The sequence below is a fragment of the Colobus angolensis genome, unplaced genomic scaffold, assembly GCF_000951035.1.
Source record: "Colobus angolensis palliatus isolate OR3802 unplaced genomic scaffold, Cang.pa_1.0 Scaffold34, whole genome shotgun sequence".
NCBI classification, from domain to species: Eukaryota; Metazoa; Chordata; class Mammalia; order Primates; family Cercopithecidae; genus Colobus; species Colobus angolensis.
Window position 1 is genome coordinate 4,536,937 of NW_012116710.1, and position 14,778 is coordinate 4,551,714.

Here is a 14,778-nt window from a genome sequence, read left to right on the forward strand (position 1 = left end):
TTTTTTGCTTTAACCTCAGATGGCTTCATCCCTTGGTGCCATCCAGTGATGAAGTCACCAGGTGGAGGTGGTACTGGCTAAAACTTGTTGAAGATTATTCCTTTACTCTGAGAATCTCCTCAACACCCACCGTTCCTGCTATCTGGAACTCAAGTCATCAGCATGCAGAACTACAATCAGAAAAATAGAGTCAGCCCCACTGTAGGACCCCAAATACTAAGGGACAAAATGTTGCATTTTCTGATTTTAAAGCCCATTCTCTTTCCACCATATCAATACCTCTCAAATTCATGCCAAATATACATTAGTTTTTGTATACTTTCCTTCTGATACTTTCCTTCTTAGAGTACTTGGGGAGGATGGTGGGAAGGAATGAAGAGGACAAGGACAGACTTGTCTGCCTCAACACATCCACACAGTGGGCACCCCTGTCTTTTGGGAAGCTTCCCCCCATCTCAGGAGTACGTGAGTAAGTTGTTTCCCTGGCTACCTTCCTGGGGAACCAAAGTTTGCTGGGAAAGAACACATCAAAGTGCTTGTTGCAAACAAGAACCTCCTCTTTATTCCACATACAGAAGCTGTGTTTCCAGAGGTGGGAAAGGGTTTCGACCTGGCCCCACCTCTGTGTGGGCCTAGAGATGAAGGTCTAGGTCTGGGCGTGGTGACTCATGCCTATAATCCCAGCTACTCGGGAGGCTGAGGCAGGAGATTTGCTTGAACCCGGGAGGCGGAGGTTGCAGTGAGCTGAGATCATGTCATTGCACTCCAGCCTGGGCAACAAGAGTGAAACCCATCTCAAAAAAAAAAAAAAAAAAAGAGAGAGAGAGAGAGATGAAGGTCTAGATCCTGGTGACCAGGCCTTTCTCCATTTGGCAATGAAAAGTCCCAACCTCCAGTCAGTCCCAAATTAGAAAGTGGGAGCAACGGTGTGTGTCAATGCCTTGGTGAGATGAAGATCAGCTTCCGGCAGGCTTTTCCAGGCAAGTTCTAAGATCCCATACCGGGCAATGCCCACGGGAAGGATGGTGCACACACAGTTCTGCCAAGGGAGGGGTACCACACCCTGAAACTCCTGAGGACTTCTAGGAGTATGAGAACTGCCACAAAACAGGCAGCAGAACAGCCGTTCCCCGGGAACTAGCTCTGTGGCTTTTAAGGCCTCTTCATAGATGATCTCTTGGGGTTGAGATTCCTCTCTCATTAGCAGCTCTTGAAGCAGCTTCTGGATTCTGGGGGACTTAAGTTGGTACAGGTCCATGAGCTGGTAGAACTGTTCCATCCAAGCAGTGCTGTCTTTTGCATATCGCTGCTGCAGCATCCGCAAAACATGGTACAGTGCCACAAACGTCTCCCACAAAGGCAACTCTTCCTTCTTTTTAGAAATGGGCTGTATCTTCTTCTCTAATTTGGGCAATCTGGGAAACCTGCGTTTATCCTTAAAATCCCAGAAGTCCCTTTGAAACATCAGTGCCAGGGTTTGTTTTTCCACAGAGGCCTGGGCACTTGGAAAAATGTCTCTTGTGGCAGGATAAAAGTATTGCATTTCCATCTCCTTGTGAGCAATGGATATCTGCTGTGCCCTCTCACTTCTGTAAGGCTCTCCTAGAAGATGCCAATTTTTAGCCCTTGGGTCTGGAATCCTCTTGGTAGCTAATGGGGACTTTTGTGTGGGGACAGCCAAAGGTTTTGGCCAGCTCTCCTTTTCCTTTGCTTTTATAGGAGGAATCACTTTCTGGTATTTTGGACTCATGGACTCTCTAGTGGGTTTTGAGATCCTTGTGCCTCGTGACTCCAGGGCCTGCCTGTGACGGTACACGATGGCTTCAAGTTTGGCCAGATTCAGCCATTCTAAGTTTCCCTTTGAGACGAGGTCTTTGAGCAGCTGGCATAGTCTGTGGAAATCATCCCTGGAAAGCTGTTCTCCTGCTTCCATTCGTTCTAGGACATGGCGGATCCACTCTACATCTGAGAGGCTTTCATCTGCATGTTGTTCCTTAGCCGGGATTTGGGAGAGAGGTAACTGTACCTCAGTCTGTCCCATCAGAGGTGGATGCTGCAGAAACCACTTCCACCAGGCACCTAATGGCTTGTGTTGGAGTTCCTGACCTTCCACAGTCCTCCTTAATATGTGGGACATAAATGGGGTCTTTAAGTCCTGTGCTTGGGACTCCAAAACTGTACCCAAAACATGTGGAGGTATGGGTTCGTATTTTCCCATCACTTCTCTTTCTTTATCCATTGTCCCTGAGAATTTCCTGGGTATTTCAACTACTGTGGCCTTTTTATCTTCCCAGGATATTTGTTTCTCTGGCACTGGCACTGGTATTTTTTCTTTCATCTCCAGAACTCTTGACATCAGTTTCTTCAAAGGGCTTTTTAGAACTCCTAGTCTTACAGCCCCATCTTTGACATGAGGAACTCCTTTTCCAATGGAAAGGACTCTTTCCCTTTCTCTTAGGACCTTTCTTCTTTGTTCTTGTAACTTAAATAGTTTTTCTTTTTTTAAGGTATCTTTTTCCCTGTCCACCTCTTCTTCCAATGAGCCGCTCTCCTCTTCCTCTTCCTCATCACTCAAACTTTCTATCTCTTCCTCACTCGTAATTTCTTCTTTCTCCTCAAACACTTCTTCCTTCTCCTGAACCTCCTCTTTCTTCTTTTCCTTTTTTTTCTTCTTCTCCTCCTCCTCTTCTTTCTCCACTTGCTTCTCCTCCCCTTCCTCCTCCTTCTCCTTCTCCTTTTCCTCCTCTTCCTCACTTTCCTCCTCCTCCTCAGAAGATAAACTCTCTTGCTTCTCTAGTTCATCTAACAGGCTTTCCATTTCTTCAGAAAAATGCTCTTCACTTTCCACTTCATCCACTTGACTGGAAAACTTTTCCTTTGGTTTGTCAACTCTCTTGGCTTCTTTCCTCTTTCTCCACCTTCGTTTAAGGAATGGGATTACCTCTTCTTCTTCTATTCCTACTTCCTCTTCATCATCCAGTATGGCTTCTGAATGCCTTCTGGCCAATTTGCTCTCTTCCTCAGTCATTTTTTCTTCTTTGTTTATCATTCTCCTCATTTCCTTGGCCAGTTTTCTCTGCTTCCGAGCCAGTTTCTTCTCATCTTTAGTCAGTTCTGATCGTTTTTCAGAAAAATCCCACTCTTTGATATCCAGCTTACTCTGTTCTGTTCTCAGTCTGCTCTCCTTAACAAAGAGTGACCTCTTTATCTTTGTCATTTTTATTTCTTCCTGTGTTAGTTTCCTTTCATCCCTGGTTAGTCTTTGAAGTGCCTTTAAGATTTTGTTTAGTTTTGCTGGTTCCTTGGAAAGGCTCTCCTTTTTTTTAATCAACTTCCTTTCAGCCTTGGCTAACTTTCTTTGCCCCTGGACAAATATTCTCCGTCCTCTAGTAAATTCCAGTTTTCCTTTGGCAATTTCCCTTTCCTCCATGGCCAGTATCCTGTCTTCATGTAGCAGTATCTTCTCCTCTAGTGACAATTTCCTCTCAAGTAGTTCTTGTTCAACTTTAGTCATTTTTCTTTGTCTTGAAGTTTCTGGAGTCTCTCCCTTAGACAGTGTTTCCTTTCCCTCAACCAGTCTCATCTTCTCCTCAGCCAGTCTTTTCATTTCCAGGTTCAATGCCTTTTCTTCCTTAACAATATCCAACTCTCCTCTGAGCCGTTTCTTTCCTTGGACCATTGCCTTCTCCAGAGCTAATTTCATTTTTTCCTGGGCCAATTTCTCCTGTTTCTCGGCCAGACTATCCTCTACTTGGACCAATTTTTTCTCTGTTTCAGTCAGTTTCTCCTTCTTCTTGATCACGGTCTCCTCTTTCTGTGTCAGCTTCTCTGCTACCTGAGCCAGTGTCTTCTTGAACATTCCCAATTTGTTCTTTACTTGCACTAATTTCTTTCTGCTTTGGGTGAGTCTTTCTTTGTTATAGAGTAGGTTCTCTTTCCTCTGAGCCAATTTTTCCTTCTCCTGGGCCAGATTCTTCTTTTCCTGTGCCAGATTCTTCTTCTGGTACAGTATCATCTTGTTCTTTGTGAGTTCTTCCATGCTGTTGATCCATCTTTTCCTTTTCTGGGCCAGTTTTATCTTCTTCTTAATCAATTGCTCCCTTTTCCATCCCAGTCTTTCCTCTTCCTCGGGCATTTTTTCCTTGTGCTGGGCCAGTTTCTCCTCTTCCTGGATCAGCAACTCTTCTTCCTGGGTCAGTTTTGTCTCTTCTTCAGACAGTTTCTCCCTTTGCCAGACCAATGTCTTCTCTTCCTCAGCCAGTTTCTTCTTTTCCTCAATCAGTTTCTCCTCTTCCTGATTCAGTTCCTCTTCTTTCCAAGACAGTTCTTCCATATCCCATTCCAATTCCTCCAATTCCTGGGCCAGCTCCTTTTCTTGCCAGTCCAGATTTTGTTCCCTCTGGGCCAGTTCTTCCACTTTCTGGACCAATATGTTTTTTACCTCGGCCAGTTTCCCTTCTTTCTTTGCTAGTTTCTCTTCTTCTCTAGCCACTTTCACCCATTTCTTGGACAGTTTCTTCCTTTTCTGGGCCAATTTCTCCGCCTCCTGGCTTAGCTTCTCCCCTCTTTGGGCCAGTGTTTCCTCTTTCTGGGCAAACTTACCATCTGCCTGGGCCATTTCCCTGTCATCCTGGGTTATTTTAACATACGCCTGGGCCAGTTTTCTCTCTTCCTGGGCCAACTGTCTCTCTTCTTGTGCAAGTTTCTCTTCTTCTTGTGCTAATTTCCTCTCTTCTTGGGCTCGTTTTTTTTCAGCTCGGGCTTGTTTCCTGTGTATTCTGGCCCATTTGTGTTCTTCTTGGATCTGTCTCTGCTCTTCTGTGACCTGCTCTTCTTTTTCTTCCTCCTTCCGAGACACTTCTTCCTCCAAAGTCACTTCTTCCTCCAAAGTCACTTCTTCCACATCCTTGTACAGTTGCTCCTTGGATTCAGATGGCAACATATTTTCCCAGACTTGTTTCCACTCCTCCCATTTCAGCTTCTTGTCCTCCTGAAGCATTTCCTCCTCCGGGGATAGCTTCTCTCCAGCCTGGTGTAGTTTCTCCTCTTCCTGAAGAAGCCTCTTCTCCCAGTCTTCCTTCCATGCCTTCCAGGATTTCCTTGTCTCACCATGGACCTGTTTCCACTCATCCCAGGACTTTTTCCAGTCCTGCCAAGATGGTGTCCTCTCAATCATAACTGGTTTTTCTTCTCGTTCAACCACTTTCTTCTCTAGTGTGGCCATTTCCTTCACTTCCTCCCTCATATCCCTCTCTTCTTTGGGCATTTCCCTCTTTGTTTTTCCTACTTTTCTTTCCTGCTGTACACCTTTCCTCTCTTGCTTAGGTGACTTCTGAAAGGTTTTCTTCTTTTCTTTCTTTGATATTTGTTTTCCCTTGGTTACATCACCTGGTTCTAAAAAAATAACTTTCTTTTTCTTGCCCTTTTTCAAAATCACTTGGGTTTCCTCGAAGTCTGGCATGTCTTTTGCTTTCTTTTGTGCTTGTTCTTCTTCCCTTGGCATCACTTCGTGTCTGATCACCTCTTCTGTTACACCTTGTATCATGTCCTCTCTAATTGCTCCTTCATGGATAAAAATTGGTTTCTCCTCTGGTGGGACTACATCCCAATCAAGGTCCTCAAGCAGAACTTTACTTTCTTTCTTCAACAGGGGACAGATCTCCTGAAAGAGTTCCCAACTGGGGTGCCTATCTACCAGCATCTCCTGAGCAAATGTCACTAGCTCAGTGTTTAGATTTTCTGACATTTTTGTTTGGGAACCAGATATCCTCAGGGTCATAAGACAACATAGATTGTCCCGCCATGATAAGCCATCTCCAGCAGTTGACCTGCGGCCAGATATTCCCGAGGCTCCCCGCCCTAGAATTTTAACCTTTTTAATAACTGGCTGTCCCATTACAGGAGGTGTAGGTTTCTCAGTTATAACTTTGGCTTCTTTTCCCTTCTTCTTGTGCTTCTTTTTGAGTTTCTGAGCTCTTGCTTTCTTGTCTCTTTTGTCACGTATTTTCCGCAGCATCTTCAGGGTCAATGCAACGTGATCCTTTGAGATATCTTTCTCCTGAGAGTCAACCTCTTTTAAGAGCTTTATTACACTGGTGCTTGAAGACCATTTGGAATGGACGGATGCTTCCTCCATCTCAACTGGTGCAGCCTCAGTCCTACTTTCATCCTCTAAGAGGCCTGGCTCAGTGATCATATGTTTAGGGTCTCTCTCTTTCGTCTTCTTGAGACCCCGCAACCATTTTCGGCCTGTAGGAAAAATGGAGAGGTGGAGGTAAGCAAAGTATGGGAAGCTAAATGAAACCTTTCCCAATATTAGGTGTGAGCTAAGAACTGTCATAAAAGAAGTAGCAACAAAGAGAGCTGAGGCCTTAAAAAAAAAAAAAAAAAAAAGCATTCTCTTTGCTTTATTCCTAGCCCCCTACTCTTGCCAAATCCTAGAGAGCTAGGCCTTAGAGTCTTCCTGAGTTTGAGTGGATCCTTCCTTAGAAAGTCTTTTATGTATTCATTGCTTTCATAAAAATCAATTTTATTGAGGTATAATTTACATATGATATACCCATTTTAAGCAAACAGTTTGATGAGTTTGAAAAATGTATACACTCTTATAACTATTGCAATTACAATCAGGATATAAGGCATTTCTATTATCCTCCTAAATTCCCTCCTACATAGTGTCCCAGTCAACATCTATCTACCCTTAACCCCTGGCCCTAGGCAACAACTGATCTGCTTTCTGTGACTGTAGATTCATTTGCCTTTTTTAGAATTCCAAATAAATAGAATCATTTTAAAATGTGCTCTTTTGTGTTTTCTTTCAACAGTTTTTGAGGTTCTTCCATGTTGTTGCATGTATCACTCTTTTTTTATCACAGTAGTATTTCATTTTATGAATACACTATAATTTCCTTATCTATACACTTTAAAAAAAAAATTATACTTTAAGTTCTGGGATACATGTGCAGAACGTGCAGGTTTGTTACATAGGTATACAGGTGCCATGGTGGTTTGCTGCACCCATCAACCCGTCATCTACATTAGGTATTTCTCCTAATGCTATCCCTCCCCTAGTCCCCCATCTGAGAGTTTCTTTTCTATGATGAGATCTTTCCACTTATCTCTCTTCCCACCTGGTATCTCTTTTTTTTTTTTTTGAGATAGAGTTTTGCTCTGTCACCCAGGCTGGAGTGCAGTGGCACCATCTCGGCTCACTGCAACCTCCATCTCCTGGGTTCAAGTGATTCTCCCACCTCAGCCTCTCGAGTAGCTGGGATTACAGTCACCCACCATCGTGCCTGGCTAATTTTTGTATTTCCAGTAGAGATGGGGTTTCACCATATTGGCCGGGCTGGTCTCAAGCTCCTGACCTCGAGTGATCTACCCGCCTCGGCATCCCAAAGTGCTGGGATTACAGGCGTGAGCCATTGTGTCCGGCCAACCCACCTAGTATCTCTTGATCCACTTTAACCCTAACTACCCTGCCTCTTGAGGACCCTGAGGCATGGACCAGATTACCCTTTACATACCATGCTTTTTGACCACTGCTCGGCTTCGTCTGTGGCCTTTGCTGTGCTTGATGGCCACTTCAGATTCTTCAGAAACTGTAGGAGGTTTCACGGAAAAGGATTTAAGTTCAGAAGCCTTTGAGACATCTAAAGAAAAAGCCGGCTTTTCATCTCTATGTGACAGAGTCAGGTTTTCATTCAATCTCTGCTCCACTCGAGTGGAAAGGATTTGGAGATCTGTGGCCCGCATCCCCAGCAGATGGTCTAGAGGTTCCTCCCCGATCATCTCTTGCCTATGAAAGCCAAAGGAGAAGAAGGACTATGCTGAGTCAGGAACAAAAGGGAGAATGGGAAGAACAAAATGGCTGTGGAACAGGCAGGAGGCTTGGCAAAGTGACCAAGAGAGATGGCATATGGAAAATAATGGCTGAGACAAAAGAAACTATCTAGGAAGCCAAGATGGCAATGAATGGAGTGATCTGTATTGGAGGCTGTAGAAACAGGTGAAAAGGATGAAAATGGAACTTGAAGAGGTAGCAGACATATAGGAAAAGCAATGGAGAAAGGGGTGAGCAGGCCAGGTGTGGTGGCTCATGCCTGTACTCCTAGCACTTTGGGAGGCCAAGGTGGCAGGAAGATTGCTTGAGCTCAGGAGTTTGAGACCAGTCTGGGCAATATAGTGAGACTCTGTCTCTACAAAAAATTAGCCAGTGTGGTGGTGCGTGCTCGTAGCCCCAGCTACTGAGGAGGCTGTGGCAGGAGGATTGCTTGAGCCTGGGAAGCAGAGGTTGCAGTGAGCCAAGATTGCACCACTATACTCCAGCCTGGGCAACAGAATAAGACCCTGTCTCAAAAAAAGAAGGAAGAGAAGGAGGAGGAGGAGGGAACAGGGGATTGTCAAGAATAGTCATCTAGGAATGAGCAAAGGCTATAAGAAAGAAGAAACGTCAGGAAGAATTAATAAACAGGGATGAAGAAATAGCAAAGGAAAGGAGGGAGAAAATGGGGAATGGGGTGAAGAATTGAGGGAAGCACAAACGTACTGCATCTCCCGAAAAGTCTCTTGTTTCTGGATCAGCTGTAAGAGTGAGGTCCTAGAGTGGATTCCAATCTCAGCCATGAGGCTTAGAGTCTTGACCCTCACTCTTTCATCCTTGTCCATTAATCCCTGAGCCAGAGGCATGGCAAAAAGATGAGTAATCATTCCTAGACGCTTCAGCCCTTCCCAAGCTAGTTCTCGGATCAGCGGGTTGGAATTGGTTGTATCATCCAGTAGCCGACGGGCTGTCTCAGAGCGTAGGGCTGGAGACACCTGGTAAGAGGCAAAGATTTGCCCTAGTGCACCAACACAGTACTGGTACTTCAGCAAGGAAGCATGGACCATAATATTGAGTATTGTCTCAATCATGCTATTAATGGCTATTTCACTCATCTTTCTTCCCAGCCAACTTCGGTTTGCTCCATCTGTAAGGACGCTGTAGGTTATATCCTTGGAAAGTCTCATTTCTAGGAAGTGTTCATCCTCCTTCTCTGGATATTCTATATTACTTACAGTTCTTACCTTGCTGTGCCAGAAAAAGAATTCTTGAGACCTGTCCCATTCCAGCTCCCGCTGGGGTGCATGCAGGTTGCACTGTAGATATATTGGGGTGCCCTCTGGCCAAAGACGGGCACGAATCACTGAATTGGGGATATAGCAATCAGGGGCAAAAAGCCATTCCCGCCCATGACCAAAGTAGTATCGCAATATCTGATAGGGGTTGAGTCCATCCCAGCTAGTCAGTTGTAGTTGGGGAGGAAGCGTATAATGGCGTTGGTAACGTTTACTCATCTGTGTCCAATCTTCCATGTCCTGCAAAGAATAATGCATGGAGGAACGCAGTAACACTGGGCTCCCTTCCTCATCTTCTTCTATCACATGTGGCACAGAATGGTCAAAGGCAATGGCCCGCTTGTTGACAAGGTTCTCCAGACCCACTAATTTCTGTTGTGCTTTTCCAAGGTAGATGTACTTGGGCACAAACATGGTCTCAAAGGAGAAGAAGAAGCTTGGTATGAAAGGCTTAGGGATTTCCAGTACTTCATCTGATATGCTCATAAAGGAAAGGCGAGTCAGCAGGGCTGGGGGAAGCAATTTTAAACAGGACACTAGGTAAAGACTCTGGTTAAAAGTCACAAGCAGGTCACCCCGGTCATTTGCAAAACAAAGTGGGCCAAAGTGCAGTGATGAGTCCAGAATGGCTATGAGTCTGCCATGGAAGTCCCAGATCCGAACAGAGCCATCAGCAGAACCTGTGACGAAAAGACTCAAGGAGAGGCAGACATCAAAGGATGTGATGGCACACAGGTGCAGAGGCAGCGTTTCTATGAATTTCAAGCCATTCTGTGACCCAGAGGACATAAAATCGTGGAACTGCCAGAGACGCAGGCAGTTTGTCTCTGTGATGGCACCCACAGACTTGGGCAGGAGTATCAGATGTGTTAGGTGACAGCTGCTGAGGATGCTGGCGAGAGGCTGCAGTTGTACTTTGACCCCATCAAGCACAGCTTCTGACAGATGCACATAGTCATCCATTCCATAGGAACAGAGCAGAGAGTTTCCTTGGCCACCAAAAATCCCTCCAGACAGCGTGGAGAGTGCCAGTACAGCACCAAAGTGCATGAATTTTTCTAATCGAGCACAGCTGTGCTGGGAGAGCACTCTTATCACACCACTCTGGTGCCCAGAGAAGATCAGTCCCTCTAGACCCCGCCCCAAGTTGAAATGCCCATAAGCCAGGCATTGTACAAAGTCCTGAGAATCTGGTGAGGTGCCTAGAAGATACTTGGCTGGGCAAGGGCAGCGGGTTGTGTCAAATACCAGAACCTCTGAGCTGCCTGTTGCTACAAAGAGCTCCTCTTTACCTGGGTCGTAGGCCCAATCCACAGCCCGGTCCACGATTGAGAAGGGCCAGGTGATAACCAGAAGGTCCCCGGTTACTGGGGACACAAAGCGCAACAAGCCATCCTCGGTGGTACACAGGATCCGGAACCAGTTATTTCCACAGTAGACCCGACGCAACTGCTGGGGAGCAGAGCCACAGACATTGAAGAGGCTGTAGAAGCAGGGCAGGCGGCGCAAGGAAAAACTATGGGCAGTCTGGCAGAAGAAAGTAATGCTGTCAATAAACTGGAGCCGGTACAGCTCCTCGCCAAGCTCCAGCCGCCGAAGCAGGCTCCCTGAAGTCAGGTTCCACTCCTTGATTAGGCTGTCACTGCCAGCTGTTAGCAGGGTGTGGGCCTCTGGTCGGCTGCGGATACAGATCACTCCTGAGTCATGGGCCTGGAAACTATGGAGCGGATGGCCCTGCTGGAGGTTCCAAACTTGGATTTCCCCAGCTTGGTTTCCAGCATAGAGAAAGCCCTGATCAAAACAGGTGAAGCAGCAGGTGATGGAGGAGCCGCTGCTGGTGGACGTGAACCTCTTTACCTCTCCCAGCTGACCCTTGCCCTGGCGCATCAGGACCCTCACCACCGTCTCACACAGGGCCAGGAGGGAGCCATTGGGACCATTCAGCACGATGTCCTGAACCAGCTCATCACCTGGCATGGAGACCATGTGGGCTATATGGAGGCCTGTGCCACTTCGCTCAATGACCCAGGTCACCACTGCTCCCAGGATGCCAGATAGAAGCATCTTCATTTCCGGGTCATAGCAGAGGCAGCTGATGTTGAAGCGGCAGTGCACTTTACCCAGGGGTTTGAATACCCGAAAGTGGTCCCCAAAGAGTCGCAGGATCAGGTCACCACAGTAGACCACGAGGATATGAAAGGAACCTGTGTGGACCATGGACTGGATGGGTGGCAATTGTTCAGTCATGGAGAATATTCTTTTCTCAATCATGTCCTCAGTTTTGCTCTTCATCCACACTACAGCCTAGAAGAGAATAAGATGGACACTGCCTAGGCCAGGCGCGGTGGCTCATAGCTGTAATCCTAGCACTTTGGGAGGCCGAGGCAGGTGGATCACCTGAGGTCAGGAGTTCGAGACCAGCCTGGCCAACATGGTGAAACCCCATCTCTACTAAAAATACAAAAATTAGCTGGGCATGGTGACCGGCGCCTGTAATTCCAGCTACTCAGGAGGCTGAGGCAGGAGAATCGCTTGAATTCGGGAGGCAGAGGTTGCAGTGAGCAAATGCACTCCAGCCTGGGTGACAGAGCGAGACTCCGTCTCAAAAAAACAAAAAAAAGAAAAGAAAAGAAACTGCCTAGAACTGATAGTAGTGTAGAATATTCCCTTATTTCCCCAAGTTTTGTGTGAAGGAGGAATTGGAGGACTCTAGAGTGATTTTATCCCCTGGTGATGGGAACTGGAAATACAGTAGAGGCAGGAAGCCTAGGACCCTTTTCCTAACCTTGGTTTACTTCGGGGAACCCTACAACCCACTCAACATGGGGACTATAATTGAAGAAAGGATGAGGAGAGATTTCTGGTTCCAGACCACATTAATTCATGGGGAATATCTTCCTTTGTCAATCTGGCCTAAGAGCTATATGGGCATGGCCCTGGGAGAACGGGCCAAGAAGGGGAAGAAAGGCAGTCTTACCTGTATTTCTTTTGTGCTCGATGTCACCCAAGAGAGGGAGGTGAAGAAATGGGCATCACTGAAGTAATAACATACACACGGCATATTTTGAGGATAGCGAGACTCTTTGAACAGTATCTGGGACCGGTCGCTCAGCACAACTAGGCTATTCTTTGGGTCTTCTGAAGGTTGCTAGAGAGAAGTGTGGCATAAACTAAGAGGCTAGGGCACAGAGGCACTAAATATATTCTCGCACAAGTCACAGTTGGAGGAGTTCCCAAAGTCATGCCCCCCACCCGAAGGACCTACTCCTGTTACACTCACACGTGCATAACTTACCACCTGTGGGACAGCTATACTTCACAAGCATGTAACAAATCCCCCGATGCAGGAGAGAACACAACCCTGCAGAGCCTCTGTGTGCAAATTTTATAGTGTGAACACAGGGGAAAATGACGTTCTTTTCAACATGAAGTTAGCCGTGCCTGCCCTCTAACATTCCTTTTTTTTTTTCAGATGGAGTCTCGCTGTGTTGCCCAGGCTGGAGTGCAGTAGCGTGATCTCAGCTCACTGCAACCTCCGCCTCCCAGGTTCAAGCGATTCTCCTGCTTCAGCCTCTCAAGTAGCTGGGACCACAGGCACGCACCACCAGGCCCTGCTAATTTTTTGTATATTTAGTAGAGATGGAGTTTCACCATGTTGGCCGGGCTGGTCTCGAACTCTAGACCTCAGGTGATCCACCCGCCTCGGCCTCTCAAAGTGCTGGGATTACAGGCATGAGCTACTGCATCCAGCCCCCTTTAACATTCTTGCTTGTGTCTAGAAGGTACATGTACCATAAAAGACACAATCTTTAACGGAATAGTCAGGCAAGTACATCACCTTACACCCACATGGAATATAGCAGAGTCTCCCAAAGTCAGTGCATCAGTGCAGCTCTAAGTTACTGAAGCTTAAAGCTGCACTAAGTGAGACTCTTGGGACACCTTATCTGGCCTTTAAATTTGACAGAGGACAGGCATTTATTTTATATATATATATATATATATATATATTCCCACGGTGATAGAGCATGTGCTATGAAACATGCATCTAGGATCCTGTAATTTTTTGTTTGTTTGTTTTTTGAGACACAGTCTCACTCTGCAGCCCCAGGCTGGAGTGCAGTGGCCTGATTTCGGCTCATTGCAACCTTTGCCTCCTGGGTTCCATGCGATTCTCTTGCCTCAGTCTCCCGAGTAGCTGCAACTACAGGTGCAGTCTACCACACCTGGCTAATATTTTATATTTTTAGTAGAGACGGGGTTTCACCATGTTGCCCAGCGTGGTCTCAAACTCCTGAGCTCAGGTGATCTACCTACCTTGGCCTCCCAAAGTGCTGAGATTACAGGCATAAGCCACCACGCCTGGCCCTGGGATCCTTTTATGCAGAGCCAACCATAGCAAAACTGAGATTGGCAACTGTTCTCTCTGGTGTCTCCTCCTCTGTTTTAAAAAATCTCTCAGCCAGGTGTGGTGGCTCACACCTGTGATCCCAGCACTTTGGGAGGCCAACGCAGCAGATGGCCTGAGCTCAGGAGCTCAGCCTGACCAGCCTGGGCAACATGGTGAAACCCCATCTCTATTAAAAATACAAAAAATTAGCCGGGCATGGTGGCGTGTGCCTGTAGTCCCAGCTACTTGGGAGGCTGAGGCAGGAGAATCACTTGAACCCGGGGGCAAAGGTTGCAGTGAGCCAAGATTGCACCACTGCACTCCAGCCTAGGTGACAGAGCGAGATTGCATCTCAAAAGAAATAAAAAAATAGAAAAACTCTCTTTCCAGAAGGTCAGTTCCTCTGACAATGCTTCAGAGTGTCCACTTTCCACTATCAAAATGTCCTTGCGGGAAGTCTGTGACTCACGGAAATTGATGGCCTACCTCCTGCTAAGGTGATGACTATCTTTACAATATACCTTGTTTGCTTCCTATTCTCAAGGACAATCTGTGGCTCTTCTGAAACGCTCATGACTGTAAGACAGGTAGCAGCCAACCTATAATGTGTTTATGTCCTACGTATACATTACCTTGCTTTCATTTATGGTGTCATTTAGGAGGAGTTTTAAATCTTTCCACAGGGGAATGAGCCTGGGGGAAGATGTCGCCATAAGACTCCCTTGGCCCTCCTGAGGACCGTTGCTTAAAAACCTGTGGGAATCCAAAAGAGCCCAGCTTAGTCACTGCCACTTTCCGAAAAGCTAGGAATCAGAAGGCAAGAACAATGAACTCATGTCTATTGAACACCTTCTGAAAGTCAGGAACTGTGCACAAGACATACCTTCTAATTTTATCTACTCTACAGCCCAGTAAGGTAGGCATTATCTCATTTTGTAGATGAGAAAACTGAGGCTTGGAGACAGCAAATGGGGAGTGAATCTTAGCGTGTTCCTATTGTAACCCAGTAACATAAATGGGTGAGAGAAGCAGAGAAACCGAGAGGGGCCTGGGAAAGAATACCCTCACAGGCAAATAATAAATAGTCCTTCACATTTTGTGTTGTGTCCGGAGAGCATTTTGTGAAGACTGTGGGGTCTCAAAGTATGGTCCCTGGACCTCCTGAACCAGGATTCCTGGGGGCAAGTTTTATTTTGTTTTATTTATTTATTTATTTATTTATTTATTTATCTATTTTTGAGACAGAGTCTCGCTCTGTCACCCAGGCTGGT

General features: G+C 46.3%; 1 protein-coding gene across 2 annotated transcripts in view; it reads right to left on the reverse strand.

The window, feature by feature from the left end:
* Positions 1-547: 547 nt before the first annotated feature.
* WDR87 (WD repeat domain 87) overlaps positions 548-14,778 on the reverse strand; it is a 23,936-nt gene continuing 9,705 nt past the window's right edge. Inside the window, exons 2-6 of one of the 2 annotated variants that reach the window (XM_011952374.1) lie at positions 14,140-14,260; positions 12,095-12,265; positions 8,549-11,421; positions 7,527-7,798; positions 548-6,249 (exon numbers count right to left, since the gene is read on the reverse strand). In XM_011952374.1, the coding sequence (XP_011807764.1) occupies positions 908-6,249; positions 7,527-7,798; positions 8,549-11,421; positions 12,095-12,265; positions 14,140-14,220 (8,739 nt within the window). In that variant the 5' untranslated portion in view covers positions 14,221-14,260 and the 3' untranslated portion in view covers positions 548-907. Of the gene's footprint in view, positions 6,250-7,526; positions 7,799-8,548; positions 11,444-12,094; positions 12,266-14,139; positions 14,261-14,778 lie in introns of those variants that run through there. The other variant, XM_011952375.1, reaches the window with a different exon arrangement.